The sequence below is a fragment of the Mirounga leonina genome, unplaced genomic scaffold (genome assembly GCF_011800145.1).
Source record: "Mirounga leonina isolate KUSES-001 unplaced genomic scaffold, KU_Mleo_1.0 Mir_117, whole genome shotgun sequence".
Classification (NCBI taxonomy): Eukaryota; Metazoa; Chordata; class Mammalia; order Carnivora; family Phocidae; genus Mirounga; species Mirounga leonina.
Window position 1 is genome coordinate 6418086 of NW_023270274.1, and position 16869 is coordinate 6434954.

The window sequence follows — 16869 nt, forward strand, 5'->3', positions numbered from 1 at the left end:
GCTGGGGATGCAGAGACAGAAGTCGTCGGTCCCTGGTAGGAGGGTGGTGGTCGTCTTGTCTTTATGCCGTGGGGCTCAGTTTCTGAGAAGTCTCAATCGCTGTATCGCAAACGGTGGTTATGAACAAAATCACAGACGGCTACATGAACAAAAGAGCTGCCTAATAAGAATGACTGCAGGTTTTACAGTTTGTCCCCCAGGATGAAAATAGTTTTATTCTCTCCATTTGTTGTTCCTTGTTTCTTGACTTTTTAACATTCGTTTGCTTTGAAAAGACGAAGGAAACAGCAAGTGATTCCAGAAAGAACAACAGGCTAAGAGAATGAGGGGGCATTTTTGAACTGAAAAGGAAATCACAAAGATGGCATCTTGGTTTTATCATTACTCTGTGGCCTTGGAAAAATGACCTAGCTTCCTTTCCCAGCCTTAGTTTCTGCCTTGCTATAATATTACCTGCCTCACCCGGAGTTTAAGAATCATCAGCTGTAACGTACGTAAAAGCGCTTCTTGTTTCTATTGCTGTGTGGACAAAAGAGACTTACTGCTGCCACTCCCACGACCCCTGCTGATATTGTCCTGTCTGCACCTGACCTTCCAGTGAGCAGTCTTCACTGATGCTTGACATTTCTTCCAGTCTGCTTGAGAAATCCACGCCAGAGAAATGCAGTGGGATTTTTAAAAAATTGTTGAAAATTACTTTCTGCCATGACCAAATATGCGTTTTTACATGTGGGATAGGATTCTTCATAGTATTAATAGCTAGTCATTAATTGGTTTTATTGACACTTGCAAGCAGGATTCTTCATTTCATCTGTGAAGTTAACCCTTACGTCACATATATTGGAACATAATTGTGATCACTCTTGGGAAGCATGAAGCGCAAGTGTTGTGAGGATAGTAGTTTCATAGAATTTTACATCTGGAACCTCGGAGGAGAAGTCACTGATCAAGGGCCAAATATGAGGGGGTGACAGCTCGGATGGTGTCCCAACACGCATGCCCTCATCCTGCACAATCCAGCATTCCCTGTCGCTAGTAAATGGAAGCCTTCTGCAGCCCTGGGCCGTGCGGGTCATGGCAGCAGAACCCATCACACTGCTCTCTCTTCCCTAGGCTGCTGCGGTGTCCCCAGCTTTTGGGAGGAATGGTGAATAATCAGTATATTTGCTTTCTCAAGGGGCAGGAAATAAATACCTTGCGCGTTAGCTTCAAGGCAGAGAGCACCCTGGTCGGAGAAACCTGGGCAATCCTTACGTGTAGAACCTCTGTCTTTAGCTTTGTCCCTCTCTCGTCTCCTTCACCCTAAACCAACAGCACCATTATGTGCAGTGTCCGTTTGTAGGACTCAGCATTGTGGGGTTCCCCGGGAAGTGCAGGGTGCAGCAGGGCCTTGTGTCTCTGTGGTGGGGAAGCGTGAGTGGGTCTGGTCCTCCCCGCTTCCGGCAAGTTGGGGCGGGGGGCAGCCTCTTCCCCTCAGTGTGGTGGCTCAGGGAATCCACTCCCTTTCTTTCCTTCCTGTTTAATTAGCTGAGGTTTCAAATTTTCTTTTCTTTGGATGGAGACCAGACAAAGAAAACTAATGGTCTGAAGCCCTTCCTGGTGGAGAAATGCTCACATCCCCAAATCCCGAAAATTAACAGCCTTTAATGACCCGCAGAAGCCCAAGAAGGTTCTGAGCTGCCTCAGCCAAGAGCTGTTCATGCCTTTTGCTGCATGTCCCATCCTCCCCACTGCCCCTCAGTGACAGGGACCCTGCCCTGCCTTTGTCCCCTCTTCCCCCTACTTCTGGCCTCGCCCCCGCCGCCTCGTCTGGCCCTGTGACCTGCCCTTCTTGCCAACTGGGTCATGCTCTCTGGGCTCCTCCTAAGCTGGCCTTTCCCGAATTCCTGTCCTATCTTTTACTCCTGCTTCCTAGGTGAGGACAGTTACTCAGAGGGAAAAAGGAGTGAGGCTGTGTGCATCTCTGATGGGCCCTTATCTCTGCTCCCACATTGCTCCCCATGGGCTCTCAGACCTCCCCACTCTGAGGTGGCCCGCCGGTCACAGTGCAGCACCATTTTGTGGACTTCTGTCCTTCCAGGCAGCAGAATCCAGTCTTGTTCTGTGTTTTTAGCAGAGGTATCTTTTCTTCAGATGAACACTGCTGGTGCTTACCATGTACACTGGCCATGTAGCCCTGCTATGTTTGAGGCTGGAAGTGGGTGCTGAACTTCTCCACACCTCCTTCTCGGCTCTCACACCTGGGCCCTGAAGGGTTCTGCATAGTCCTAGGGTCAAGCAGAGCAGAGTAGGGAGCCCCAGTTCCAGGTGTAAGGGGAACAGACATCAACCTGTCCCCTGCTCCCCCACGCTGTAGACCCCTTGGTATGGGGAACCCCACTTACAAAGCAAGGCCTCTGGGCAGGCTTTACCTTCTCATACCTGGGGGGGCCACCTCCTGTCCAAGCTCTGTCCACCTTCTCCCTACCCTTTGGGCCTAGGGTTAAACACATCTGGGAAAAGTTCAGGGGAGAAGCCCACACGGACTCAGTCTGCTGGCACAGGGGGTAGTTGGGTGCTGGGTATCCACAGTGCAGTCTAGGAGGGGGAGCTGTGGGCTCCCGGTAGTACAGCCCCCTTGGCCTTTGGCCCTTAACCATATGTGGAGAGAGGTGCAGCTGGAGGAGAGCTAGATCAAGACGCGGGTCCACAGTGCACCTGTTCTGCCCTAGAGCCGGTCACTAACCAGATGACCTGATTGCTGCGCTGTGCCGTCTCTGGGGGTGGCAGGAGGGAAGTATCCTCGCATTAATCCAGATGCTTTCCAGTGGCCGGGGCTGTGCTCAGACCTAGCGTGTGATCATCACAAGAGCCGTATCAAATGGATCTTATTTCCCCGTTTTAGGGATATGGAAACCGGGCCCCAGGAGTTGAAGGAATCTGTGTGTGGGGATGTGGGAACTAAGGCCCAGGTCTGTGTCTCTTGAGTCTAAGGTCTCTTTGCTGCACCGCTGGCGCTCATGATAGGCCTGGGTGATAAGGATGAAATGGGGTGCAGAGTATGTTGTCTGGGGACAGGAAAGATGCCTGGCAGTTCCTGCTCAGCCGCCCTCTTCCCCTCACTGCACCTCTTGGATAGCAGAAACCAAAGGTTAGTTCCTGGAGACCACAGACTTGGGGGCAGGGAGCTGTGGATGGAGGGCGTGACGTCTGTGTGCCTGTGGAGGGGCAGGGGAACAAGAGATCTAGTGAGCATGCCAGCCTCATCTGCGCACCCTCCCTCCTCTTTTCCAGAAACCATCTCTGCTGCATTTAGAGGCTGACTATGTGCATGGCAGGCCATTTGGTTCCTTCCTTTCTTCTCCCTTCCTCATTCTGGGTTTCCCTCCTCCTCCCTACTTCCCATTCCATCGTAGGGCAGTGGGGCCAGGTCTCTGGGATGGGAAACAGGAACTGAGAAGTGGAAGATCAAGACATGGCGAGACTAAACAGTGGTCATTTCATCTTCCCCTTAAAGCCCAAGAATAGCGTGTGCAACCTGGATACAGGCGAATGGTGGCAGACGACCCACCACCACCACCACCTGCCTGCTGTCTGCTCCCCTGGCGCTCTGGCCCCAGAATTGCTCACGTCAGGTGGTTGAGGGTCTAGGTGGGTTTGCCGGTGCTCCTGGGGAACGTCACACGCAGCACAGTGGTGGTGGTGGGCGCGCTGCAGTCCTACGGGCTGGGAGTGCACGGCATCCCTGGCGCGGGAAGAGCGGCTCCGAGTGATTTTAGCCCCGGACTAGGGAAGGGGCTGAAAGGCAGCCTGATGGAGAGGGGGACGAGGGGATTATTTTCCCCCAGCATCAAGGGAGGTAGCAGCAGAAGTCCACAGGCCCCCTGCGCCTCTCCTGGCTCTGGTAGCCAAGCAGTTATAAACTGTAGCGGGAGGGTGAGACGGGGGCCACGTGGTTCTGGAAGCTTGCTTCTCAGTCTGCTGGAACTTTGCTAGCCTTTCTTTAGTTCAAAGCCAAATAAACAACTTTGGGCAAGTCCAACTCTTTGCGTCAGTTTCTTTTACTTTAAATTGGGGAAATCAGTGGTGGTTTCACAAGATGCTGGAAATGTTGTGTAAGGTAGTGGATGCTGAAAGTGCTCTGTGGAATGTGAAGTGCTCTGTGATTCTTGGGCCCAAGAATCGGTGCCTCTGGAAGCCACTCATCTGCTGTCTTTGGAACTGAAAGGCATTTCTCTCAAATGCCAACGACTTAACCTGAGTCACTTTGTTTCTGCCAACACTCCTGGAGCCTGGAGACCATCCAAGGCTACCCCCTCACCTCAGTGTGGCCGTTTGTGGGGAGAGGGGGCACAGAGCGTGAACTGTGCTAGACTACGCACGTGTCACCCAGATGTGAGGGGGCAAGCCTGCCTGGAGGCCTTGCTTTGTAAGTGGGGTTCCCAAGGAATCTGCGGAATGGGGGAGCAGGGGACAGACTGACAGCAGGACCCGTGTGCTTCCCTTGTGCCCACTCTGTCCCATTTGAAAGCCCAGAGGGGACAAGTGACCCCCTCCACGAAGGTGGCCCAGAGCACCCTGCTCTGTCACTTGCCATATGGCCCTGCCTTTGCCCATGTCACCCCTCTGGGGAGTTAGAAACACATCAGAGAATGTTTTGAAGAATTTAAATGTTGATGGGAAAAAAAAACCTCATTAATGCAAGTGAAAGGCTGGGATGAGCTATAAAGGTTTTTTTTTTTTTTCCTTAGTTTTTTTCTTTGTTACCATAACCATTATCAGACCTGAAAATGTTTATCTTACGGATTGCAACAGTACCCGGCTGATGGTGTTCCTGGACAGCCCCTCCTTACTGGGCATAGTGTAGGTGTAGCCCCTTAGAGACCCAGAGGGCACACCCAGAGGGCACCTTGAAGGCTGTCGATTATGGAGTGCCTCCAGAGTCCCAGACACATTGGAGATCTTATCGTCTGAAGCAAGTAGTAGTATTCCCAAGTTCGAGATGACAAAACCAAGCTCAGGGACGGGAAGCAATTTTTCTGAGGTCGTGCTGCTGATATGTGGAGTCTGGTTTGGAACTCTGTCTGTTTGGTTAAAAAGCCAGTGACTTTTAGCCACTGTACTATTCTAGAGGATCCGGCCCGGAGGGACCGGAACTGAGATCACATTCTACTGGGTTCTTTCCTTTTTGGTGTCTCCCTAGAGGTGACATGGTGGAGTTAGGGTGTGGCTGGTAAAAGGGAACGAGGAGGCCTGAATAATGGAGTGATGGTTTTTCCCCTTTCCAATGTGGGTATCACCCAGAGTGTAGTTTCAGTTAGAAGAGGTACTTTCTGGAAGAATGCACAAAGCACAAATGTGGCAGCCGGTTGACAGCAGAAAGGCCCCTGTCGAGGGCCCAGTCGGCTAAAAGGCACAAGGCTAGGGACAGAACCCACAGAATGAGTGTGAAGGATGGTTTCTGGGCAGACCTCCAGAGCCCCCGGAAGCAAAGTCCTACTTAGTACTCCTTGCCCGCACGTGGGGCTCAGAGAAAACAGCTCTCTCACGTCTCCTCTCTCCTGTTTATGTTACTGGAGTGGAGTTCATGCGGCTGGATCCCTGTTTCCTGGGGAAATCAGCCTGGCTTGCGATTACATTGTCTTCTGGAACTGGGACAGATGTGGAAGGCTGACCTCACTCCCAACTGAAGGTCACCTTCCCAGCCTCTCCCGCTGCTTCTGTGTCACCGGGCCTCCAGTGCCTGGCCCGGGGCATGGCCTCACCCCTTCCCTTCCATCTTCTTTCAGTGCTGTGCTGGCACCTTCCAGTCTGATGTCCCCTGTTCCAGGTGTGATTGTTCCCCTGAGATGGCCCGTTTCCTGCTTGTATGTGGGCTCTTGAGTCGATCCGAGGGAGCAGAGCTGAGTAGTGCAGTGTGGAAGGTGTCAGTGGGGACTTCAGGCCAGGCCCTCTTCTGGGAGCGGGGCATCAGGGCACAGAGACCAGGGGCGCCTTTCTTTGCTGCTGGGGTACTGTGGCTGCCTTGCCAAAATGCTCCTTTCTCTTTTCAGCTCTCCCAGATCTCCCGGAAGCTCTTTCTGTCCCAAAGTAGAAATCAGGATGTGAAGCATTTTTGTAAAGCTAGAATGTATTGTCCTCTCTTTCCGTTTCTCTAAGGGAGTGATCTAGAAAAGCTTGCGTTCCTGGCTGGTGTCTCCAGTGGTAGAGGTCATGGGAGTGCTTGTGGGGACTTGGTTCTTCCAGCTGGACGAGCCTTGAGGCTCTCCTTGGTTAACATGGCATTTTCACATGGTCTGTGTTCTTCTTCCACCGAACGGTTTCACATCCATTTCGGTCATGGTAGCAACTGCCCAGAATTTAATCGTGTGGTTATTCTCCTTGGTTGGGCATTTGGGGTTCTTTTCAGAGTCCTGCTGAGAATGTCTTTGTAGAAATAACTTGTGTGGAAAGGAGGGAGGCCATGGGGATGTGGGATAGGAACGGCTCTGGCAAAGCCCTTTGCTCGCTCTGGCAAGCTTACTTTCCAGAAGACGAGAGCGGGCAGTGGCACTGTCAGCTGCCAAGTCAGGGTGGCACCAGTTTTGTATTTAATTTTTTTTTAAAGTTTATTTATTTATAATCTCCACACACCCTGTGGGGCTCGAACTCACGACCCCAAGATCAGGAGTCACATGCTTCACCAACCGAGCCAGCCAGGTGCCCCTGTTTTGTATTTCAAACCTCAGCCTTCCCTATCCTCCAGAGCCTTTGTTCTTTTGGTTTGTATTTCTTTTATCTGTCCTGGGACGGGACTGTGACTGGACGAGGACTGTCAGTGATTTTCATGTTTTATGAGCTCTTTGCTTCCTGGGGTCCAGCTTCTGATGTTCTCAGCCAGTCAGGTGGGGTAAGTGACATTCCTTTTTATTCCGGAGAGCTGTTCATCTTCCATTATTTATTTTTAACCATACAAATCACACATAAATATATTTTTGTAGTACCAAACAGTACCAAAAAATGAAGCCTGCCTTCATGGTCTTTTCTGTCTTCTTATGGAACCCCTGTGCCAAATTCATGTCTTCCAGGATTTTTTTCTGCGTATATATTTATGTATGGAAAGATGCCATTTTGAGTATTTTTCTTTATTGTTTAATCAGTTTTTTTGGCACATTTTTGTGCTCAAAGTTAATATCCAGTATCCTGCTTGATCTGAAAATAACTGTAAAAGGTAACAGTGTAGGATATTGAAGTACTTTTTGTTTCCTTAATTTAAAAAATTTCAAGTATAATGTACTCACATTGATGATAGTTTAAAAGTAGAAAAATCCAGGGCGCCTGGGTGGCTCAGTCATTAAGCGTCTGCCTTCGGCTCAGGTCATGATCCTGGGGTCCCGGGATCGAGTCCCACATCGGGCTCCCCGCTCGGCGGGAGGCCTGCTTTTCCCTCTCCCACTCCCCCTGCTTGTGTTCCCTCTCTCGCTGTCTCTCTCTGTCAAATAAATAAAATCTTAAAAAAAAAAAAAAAAAAGTAGAAAAATCCAAAAAGCCCTCCAACTTTCCGAGACAACAAAAATTATTTGTTTCTTGTATTTTTATATACACAGTTTGTGTGTATAATACAACACTTGCTTGTCCTCTAGTTTATAACAGTTTATTTCTTTTTTTTTTTAAAGATTTTATTTATTTATTGACAGAGAGACAGAGAGACAGCAAGAGAGGGAAAACAACAGGGGGAGTTCCTTTCACTCATTGTGTGTGACCAAATGTGTGACCAAATGCTGAGCTAATAAATTACCCCTGTGAGGTACTTTCATTTTGGCAGCCTTTCTGGCTCTGCCCCCAAACTGTGGTTGATCTTAATTTCTTTTCCATAAAGAAGGCTTTAAATTTATTTTTATTCAAATGAGCATATCATATACACACACACACACACACGTACATGCACACGTACACACACATAAGGAAATATACTATAATTAAAGAATGATTATGGAGGCGCCTGGGTAGCTCAGTCATTAAGCGTCTGCCTTCGGCTCAGGTCATGATCCCAGGATCCTGGGATCGAGCCCCGCCTTGGGCTCCCTGCTCGGCAGGAGGCCTGCTTCTCCCTCTCCCACTCCCCCTGCTTGTGTTCCCTCTCTTGCTGTCTCTCTCTGTCAAATAAATAAATAAAATCTTAAAAAAAAAAATGATTATGAACAGACTCTCATCCAGCCATCACCTGTCCTTCCTGGTCACGGTCAGCATTCAGAGAGCACTCGCCTGTTTCCTGTCAACACCCTCAGAGTAGCTGCCCACCCAGCTGTGCGATAGACATCTCCTCCCTTCTCTTTGTAGTTTTATCAGCAACATTATACATCCCTAAACATAAACAATATAATCCAGTTTTTCCTATTTCTTTAGATTTTTATGGTAGTATACTGCATGTATACTTCTGCAAATTGCTGCTTTGGCTTCACATTTTTGTGAAATTCCTTTATGTTCTGAGTGGGTAAAGTTTGTCTGTGTCCGTGCAACAGTTCATCCATTTTACCATTAACAGGCACTTGGGTTTGTCCAGTTTTCAGCTATTTCAAAGAGTGCCATGAACACCCTTGTCTTCTGGTGCAGATACGTATGTACTATGAGTAACTTCAGTTTTATTAGAGAATAGCAAGTGTGCCCTTCTAGTGTGTCCTTAAGTATACGTCTTACACAGCTGGATTTAGCTTGGATACTGATTTGATCGTAATTCTTTCTGACACCTGCTGTTCTCCAGGCCTCTGCTTTATTCCCAGGAGGAGGTAGATCCATTATTGCTCTGGCCTTCAAATGAGCCTGCAGGCCACAGTGCATTCCTGTGCTTCCCAGAAGGCCTCTGGGAATGTTTGACACTGTCATTAATGTTTTGCGTTACTTTAAAAGTAGAGTCAAACGTGTGATGAGGAAAAGCTGCCATCCAAACGTTTGCATGGCTCTTCCTTGGCAAAGCCATCCTTGGGCAAAGCCACCACATCCTGGGTGTTGCTTTGTTTTGTTATTTGGTCTGTGTCTCTCAAAAATGTCATTTCCTCTCAGGTTAGCCTTTCATAAAAGGAGTGAGGGAGAAGAGCTGGGACAGGAGAGTGGAACAGGAGTCCCAGGCGGCCCAGTGGGGGGAGGCCTGTGGTCTGTTATTTCCTCTTCCTCCAGGCAGTGTCTTTGGGTTCCGAGAATGAAGCCAGCCCCGTCCTACCCTCACTGGCTCGAATTGCTGGCGGCCAAACTGGTGCTGTACCAAGAGGAGACTGGGCTGGCTGATAGCACTGGAGAAAGCTCTGCGTGAATCCTCAGGGCCGGATGTGAAGGGCCCCACTGTGGATATTTTAGGCTTTGTAGGCCTAGAGGCAAAATGGAAGATATTATATAGGTACTTACATTATAAGAGAGAAAGTAAATTTCCATAGTTTTTTTTAACACAGTTCAAAATATACTGGATGAAGTACAGTTTTTTGATAATGCTGGTCTACTAATCAGAATCAGGGAATTCTTTCTGGGAACATTTCTGCATTGGGGTTCAAAGCTACTATTCCCCTTTGCCTCGTTGCCATATCAGTTGTAAACGTTCATCTGTGCAGATCCTTAGCTCATGGCCTCGCAAAAACCAGCCCGCCGGCAGGTGCCCACCTGCTCCCGACTCAGCTCCTCAGACAGACTGTGGATCTGGCCCCCACCGTCCAGCATCAGGAGGCAGGTGCCTCCATGCAAGGATGGACATCCGTAGGCTCTGGGAACAAAGACTAATAACTTCAGCCCTCTGAAGGGGGACGGGTGTGTCACACGGTCACCTCTGGGCTGAGCCCATGGCGGGGTGAGGAAGAGGAGGGGACCCCCCCCCGGATAATGCCAGTGCCTTAGGCACTGCCCTTGGGGATGGCGCACAGAGGGGTCTGCAGGTACAGAGGAAGAGCATAAAGGGGATGGCGTGTTTAGAAACAGGATATTGTTTCTCAGACTCCTGAGAAAGGTGTCGAGACACGAGGAGCTGGATTTTTTACTTCACTCCGTTTTAATTAATTTTATTCTCCATGTTCCCACACGGCTAGCGGCTTCCCTATTGGACAGCACAGATCTGAGGAGGGGAAGAGCAAAGGGCTTGGGGTCCCCTCCTGGGGGGGCTTTCCTTTCGCTGGCTCAGGCCTCCCGGGAGTCACCGTCCGTGGACGAGCTGCCGAGACTGCGGGGAGCTGCTCGCAGGAATAAATCAGAACCGGGGCCGTTCACGTAATGGTTCAGGGGTCACAAGAGACGCTTTTGGAGAGGTTGGACACAGTTGTTCTTTTTCCTCTAAAATATCGGAGACACATCTCTTCAGTCTTGTTTATGTGATAAATTGACTCTGTGAAACTTGTTTTATAAACTAAAGGTCAGCCGCAGCGTAGGTCATCAGAATTAATGCGGTTTGGCCAGACTTTAGCTGTTGCGCCGTGTTTCCGCTTAGGTCCGTATTGGCTGTTCAGTTTTTGCTTGTGTTTATAGTTTTTACACACACATTCTGGCCAAGACCGCAGCTCTTTTTCCTTCTTTTAAGCTTGGGTAGCTCTGGGGAGAGGAGGGTGTGGGTGAGTGCCCAGTCTATTAGGAATCTTAGCCGGGATCAGTGGACACCTTTGGCTTCTTGAGGCTCTCAAGTTTTGTTATTTTGTTGTTGTTTTAGGATTCCGGGGCTGTTTTTATATGTAATTGACAGAAGACTTTTTCTAGCACTCAGTCTTAATCATTCTAACTTCTTCTCCTGACCAAGTTTAATCTTAATTATCTGTAAATATGCACCATAATGAAGGGTGTGTTTCTGAGTGGGGAGGTAATTGCTTTTCCCTCTTTCAGTTTTAATTTAAACCTAACCTCTACGCCTACCTCACCTTTATTTCCAGGCTCTTAACAGACTCGAAAAGCAAGTTACCGTTTATCCACTCGTCCCTGAGTTCGGGAAACAGCACATCCCCTTTAATAACAGAGGTAGAAGATTCCATATGGTGGCCTATTTTTACAAGACTTTTATGCAGGAAGAGATCAGGGAGGGGTGTGCCCCACAGTATAATGTGGGAGGAAATTTGTCAGAGTTCAGCGGTGTTACGAAGCATATTTCATCTGTGGTCGGCCTTCCACACTGAGATAGACAACTACTCCGGTGCCCATTTTTCTTAGCACAGTTGAGTCAAACCCCTGTGGGCGGATTAGTCTGTCATCCTTGAGGGTGCCAGAGGCTGGAGACCTAAAATCAGTTGAGGAGGCAGAATAGATCTCCCTGGCTACTCACTGACTTTTCCAGAATGTCTGCTGCCCTGTACCGATCCCATGTGGCTTCCCAATCATGGGTCCCAGCCAGTCCTTCACCTTTGGATATCCTTTCCCTGAATCTACTTCCTGCCTGCTCAATCCATTGTTCCTGCTGGGGCTTGAGTGACCTTCAAGTACAGCCCTCCCTTCTCTGGGGGGAAGCCTTCGGTAGCTGCCCCCTTTCTCTAAGCTCAGCCAGACACCCTTGCCAGCCTCTTGAGTCCCTGCCTGCCTTTCTGGTCTCAGGGGCACTGACTGAGCTGTTTTTTGGTCCTGTTGTGTCAGCTCTCTGCTGGGCACTGGGAACACAGCCATGAGCAAGTTCCGGCCCTTAAAGAAGACCACTGAAAAAAGGAAAAAGACATAAAGTTAATTTTATTAACATTTAAGCTAATATGTCCAAAATATTATCGTTTTAATGTGTGGCACTGACCATATGTCCATGCTCAATAGACACGTGTGCCTTGTTGGTACCCCCCGTAGGGCAGCACAGGTCTTGAGGTGAGCAGGACAAATAGAAAGGCAGGCCAGGTACATGATAGTCCTGGACTTCTGGCTTTGTGTTTATTTAGGGCATTATCTTTCTAGATTGTGAATTCTGAGCAGGCATGGGCATTGCTCTGTTTTGCTCACCGTTGTATCTCTTAATACCTGGATTAGTACTTAGCACATAGTAGGTACTCAGTAAATTTTATCAGATGAACTATTGAGTAAGCACAGGGTGCTACGGGAAAAGTTGGGGTGAGTCAAGAACAGACTAATGATGACAGGAAAATAAAAGCTAGTTCTCTATAAGAAATTTTGACTTTCTTATGTCAATCCTTACCTACCCCTTCCTACAGTATGTCAGAAAATAAGGCTTTTTTTTTTTTTTTAATTTCAAGTAGACCCTGTACCCAACTTGGGGCTTGAACTCATGACCCTGAGATTCAGAGTTGTATGCTCTACAGCTGAGCCAGCCAGGTGCCCCAATAATGCTTTTTAAAATATCTCTTCTCCTGGGGCGCCTTGGTGCCTCAGTCGGTTAAGCATCGGACTCTTGGTTTCGGCTCAGGTTATGATCTCAGGGTGGTGAGATCAAGCCCCGCCTCGGGCTCCGTGCTCAGTGGGGAGTCTGCTTGAGATTTGTCTTTCCCTCTCCTCTGTCCCTCCCCATGCTCTCTCTCTCTCTAAAATAATAAATAAATAAAAATCTTTTTTTTTTTTTAAAGATTTTATTTATTTATTTGACAGAGAGAGATAGCAAGAGCAGGAACACAAGCAGGGGGAGCGGGAGAGGGAGAAGCAGGCTTCCTGCGGAGCAGGGAGCCCGATGTGGGACTCGATTCCAGGACCCTGGGATCATGACCTGAGCTGAAGGCAGACGCTTAACGACTGAGCCACCCAGGTACCCGATAAATAAAAATCTTAAAAAAAATAGTCATTGTTGCTTTAGAATGGGACTTGGGGTGCTGATATTGAAAGTGGATTCAAGAAGTGATTCATCTGGGGCACCTGGGTTAAGCCCCACTCTGGGCATGGAGCCTGCTTAAGATTTTCTCTCTCCTTCTCCCTCTGCCTCCCCACCCCCCACTTGCATGTACTCTCTTATAAAAACATAAAGGTGACTCCGGAAGGCTGGACATGAAGGACTCTGCGGTTGCTCTGAGGTGGTGTGCTATGTTGCTGCTGGCAGTCTGCTGCCATTTTTTATGATTAAAACTCATGACGAGTAGTAACGATGTTATTGAGCGTCGCCATATACCAGATGCTGGGCTAGGTCTAGCTTCCCCTGCCGTTCTTGGTTTCTTTACAGTGACCCTGTGGTAGGTGTCACTCTCCCAGTTCACACACGCTCTCTTCCTCCTGTCACAGCTGGAAGTGACACATTGCTCTTCTTCGGTGTTGAATTGGGTTAAGAGGAAATTTTACCCCTGTAACTTTTGTGAAAGCAGAGCCGTACTTAAAATTCCTGATCTGATGAGTCATTGAGCAGTTCTTACTTGAGCACTTACGATGGGCTAGGCCCTGTAGGTGCCCTATCCTACTATGTGGTGGTTGGTCTCCTAAAGTGTACTATTAAACGGAGTGTAGTAGAGGAATATTAAATACTTAAGTGTGGGAGGGCACATTCTGCATGGAGCACTGGGTGTTATGCACAAACAATGAATCATGGAACACTTCATCTAAAACTAATGATGTAATGTATGGGGATTAACTTAAGAATAAAAAATAAAAAAAAAAATACTTAAGTGTGTCTAATCATTCAACCTTGCGAAGTAGATATTGTTACGCCCTGGTTCTGGAAGAGAAGCCTAGGCTAGGAGAGGATTAAGAAGAACGTGCTTTCTAACCCAAACAAATTCACATCTGGGTCTTTGCAAATCCAGAGTGGGTTTGCCTTCCACTGGACCCTGCTGCCTCCGGGCAGGGAGGTCTTGCCGGAGCAGGGACACACTGGTGGCTGATCTGCCTCACCACCCCCTTGTCGCTCCTCCCCCTGCTCCCTGTCCTTCGCCTCTCTTGGGAAGGAGCAGCTGGCGGGTGCGCACAGATCTGAGCCGTGCTTGGTCACGGGGAGAATTGAGACCGGTTGAAAGTGGAGTCGGTCTGAGGTGAAACCCTTGTCACTGCGGGGGGCGGACGTCCAGGGCGCAGAGTGGGCAGAGGCGACTCAGGTGCTTCGTGTGGATGAGGCATCCGAGAGGGCGTTGGCTTTTGGGGATGACTCCATCTTCACACCACACTGAGGATTTGTCCCCCAGAAACAGCTCACTAATACCACTTCTCTATATTCTAGGCTTTGGATGTGGACCGGATGGTTCTTTACAAAATGAAGAAATCCGTGAAAGCAATAAATATCTCTGGGCTGGGTGAGTATGCATTCTTTCCTAGGGGTTTCTTGGTGTAAATCCTTGCATTAGCAGAAACTGATGCTGTAATAGTGGTCACCGTTAATGAATAATCCACCAAACCTTTTTTTCTAGGCATGCAAATTGTAAAGTTGAGCTGGGATGTTTAGTTTTTAGAAGTGTGTTTTGTTTTGTCAAGTCTCTAATTCTGGAATGGCACTTCATCTGCCGCCCCCGACCCCCACCCTCCCACTATCCCGTGCGCTGCTTCCTGTTCTCTGAAGTGCAGCTGAGTTTCCCACCACACCAGCTTTGTCTGACTGATCGACAAGGACACCGGCCTCATTCCTGCCTCTGTTGTTTGGTTTGTGTGTTAATCATGTCAGAATGGCTCTTCCGTTTCTCTCATCCGATGCTTGCCTTTCTTGTTTGGGATGACAATTAACATAAAAGCACAATCAACTATTCAAAGTAATATCTGATCTAGACTAATAAACCTTTTTCTGACTTAAAGATTTCAGGCTGCACACATGTGGCAGGTCTGCCCCCTGCTCAAAACCTTACCGATGATAGAAAATAATTTTTTTTTTTTAAGTCATGAAGTGACTCTGTCATTTCTCTCAGAAGCAAGCCAGTGGCAGCCTTGGAGGGCTAGAAGTTGTGAGAGCTCCCAGAGACCGTGGAAACAGGTGGTGGACTGCAGGGAGCAAGGCTGGCTCGTGGGAGAGCACACCGCTGCCGAGTATGGCAGAGACACTCCCTTTGCCCGTGGCTGGTGGCCGGGAGGAGGAGGGGGCCCAGGCTCTGTGCCTACAGACGCAGTCAGGCCACCAGATTACCCTTGTGATGTTCCCTTTGATGATAGTAGCAACTGGAGTAGAAGGACAGGGAATGGCACAGGTGGTTAAAAGGAGGGAGGGGCAGGGAAGGGTCTGGAAGTACCTGTTGTGCCCAGCCCCGCCCCCACCGTAGTTCTGCTGTTGTGAGCGGCAGCTCCAGTAACTGCGTTTGCCTCCCCCAGGGAGGGCTGTGCCAGCCAAGACTGAAGAGGCCGGTAGGACATCTCAGCTACAAAGATGGTATTACAGTCAAGAATGGCTAGTATATTTAGGAACAGATTTAACAAAAGATAGGCAAGGACTCTATGTTGAAACCTATAAAACACCACTGACAGAATTAAAGACCTAAATAAATGGAGAGGTATATGATGTATGTGGATTGGAAGACTCAATATAGTCACGATGTCTGTTCTCCCCAAACTGATCTCAAGATGCACCACAGTCCTAATCAGAATTCTAGCAGGAGAAATTGACAAACTGATTGCAAAACTTAATATGGAAACGCACGGGACCTGGAATATCCCAAGCAATCTTGGGACAGAAACAAGTTGGGAGAACTTAAACCGTCTGACTTCAAGTCTTGTGAGCCAGTAATGGTCTACACTGTGTTGCTAGCTGGGGGGGGCCAACAAAGAGGTGACTGGAACAAAAGACAGTCTAGAAATAGACCCTCACTGAGAGGTGTCTTGTCAGCACAGTTGCCGAGGCAGTCCCATGGGGAGACGAAGGTGTTTCTAGCACATGATACCGGAACAGCTGGATCTTTCCCTCAGAACAAAGGAAGTACAGCCCTCTCACCCACCCTACACAAACAGTACTTTGAAATGGCTCATAGATTCAAATTTAAAAACTAAAACTATAAAGCTTCTTGAAGAACACATAGGAGAACATCTTTACAACACGGGGCAGGCAAGGCTCCTTGAAAAGGACACAGAAAGCAATAGCGTAAAAGAAAAATGGTTAAATCAGACTTCATCAAAATGAGACACTTCTACGTGCTCAAAAATGCTATTAAGACTAGCCTAACATTGTATGGGCCCCCAATCAAGAAAGTAAAGAGCTTACACTTGAGGAAACTAAATTAATAGGGCAATCAGAACAGGACTCTAAAATAAGAGCATACGTATGATTAACATCCTTAAAAAGGCAAGGGAGGTATTTAATTACTGGGATCAGAAAAGGTACTAGTGAAAAAGAACCAGTAAAAGGTGTGAAAATAGAAAAATATATCATTGTTGAAATAAAAAGTAAAATTTGCTAAATGGCAGGCTACACACATAGGAGAGGGGATTCGTGAGGCCCCTTGCCAGAACGTGAGGTAAAAGAATGGACAGTGTAAAGTAAAAATCAAGAGCCACAGAAAACAGATTGAGAGTGGTCAATATTAGCATCCATCCAAAAGGACTTGCAGAAGAGGGGGAAAAAATGGAAAAGGGGAAAGTTTTAAAAAAGTAATAGCTGACAAGTTCTCAGAACTAAAGAAAGATTTGTGATCTTGGGTCAAGGGACACCTGGGTGGCTCAGTCGGTTGAGCATCCGACTCTTGATTTCTGCTCAGGTCATGATCTCAGGGTCGTGGGATCAAGCCCCGTGTTGGGCTCCACGCTGGGCATGGAGCCTGCTTAAGATTCTCTCCCTTTCCCTGCCTCCCTATAAAAGATAAAATAAGATCTCAGTTTGAGAGAGTGCACTGAATTCTAAGGAAAACATTATAAACACACATGTAAATGTACATACACACAGTGTATGTGGATATGTGTATATATCTCAGGACATATCCTACTATCTTGACCTCAGGGATAAAGAGAAAATCAAAAATTTACCAAGAGGGGAATAAGCATATATATAGGAAAAAAGATTTGGGGGCAGTATGCTAAAAAATGATTGTTTTGGCATTTTGACTTTATAGGTATTTTCCCCCCTTCATTTTCCATATTTTA

At 48.0% G+C, this 16869-nt stretch overlaps 1 protein-coding gene across 1 annotated transcript in view; it reads left to right on the top strand.

Moving 5' to 3' along the window:
• The first annotated feature begins 3454 nt into the window (after nt 1-3454).
• Nucleotides 3455-16869, top strand: part of LOC118007274 (arf-GAP with SH3 domain, ANK repeat and PH domain-containing protein 2-like) — a 119253-nt gene continuing 105838 nt past the window's right edge. Inside the window, 3 exon segments of the mRNA XM_035000258.1 lie at nt 3455-3614; nt 4380-4408; nt 14039-14111. Coding sequence (XP_034856149.1) covers nt 3455-3614; nt 4380-4408; nt 14039-14111 — 262 coding nt within the window.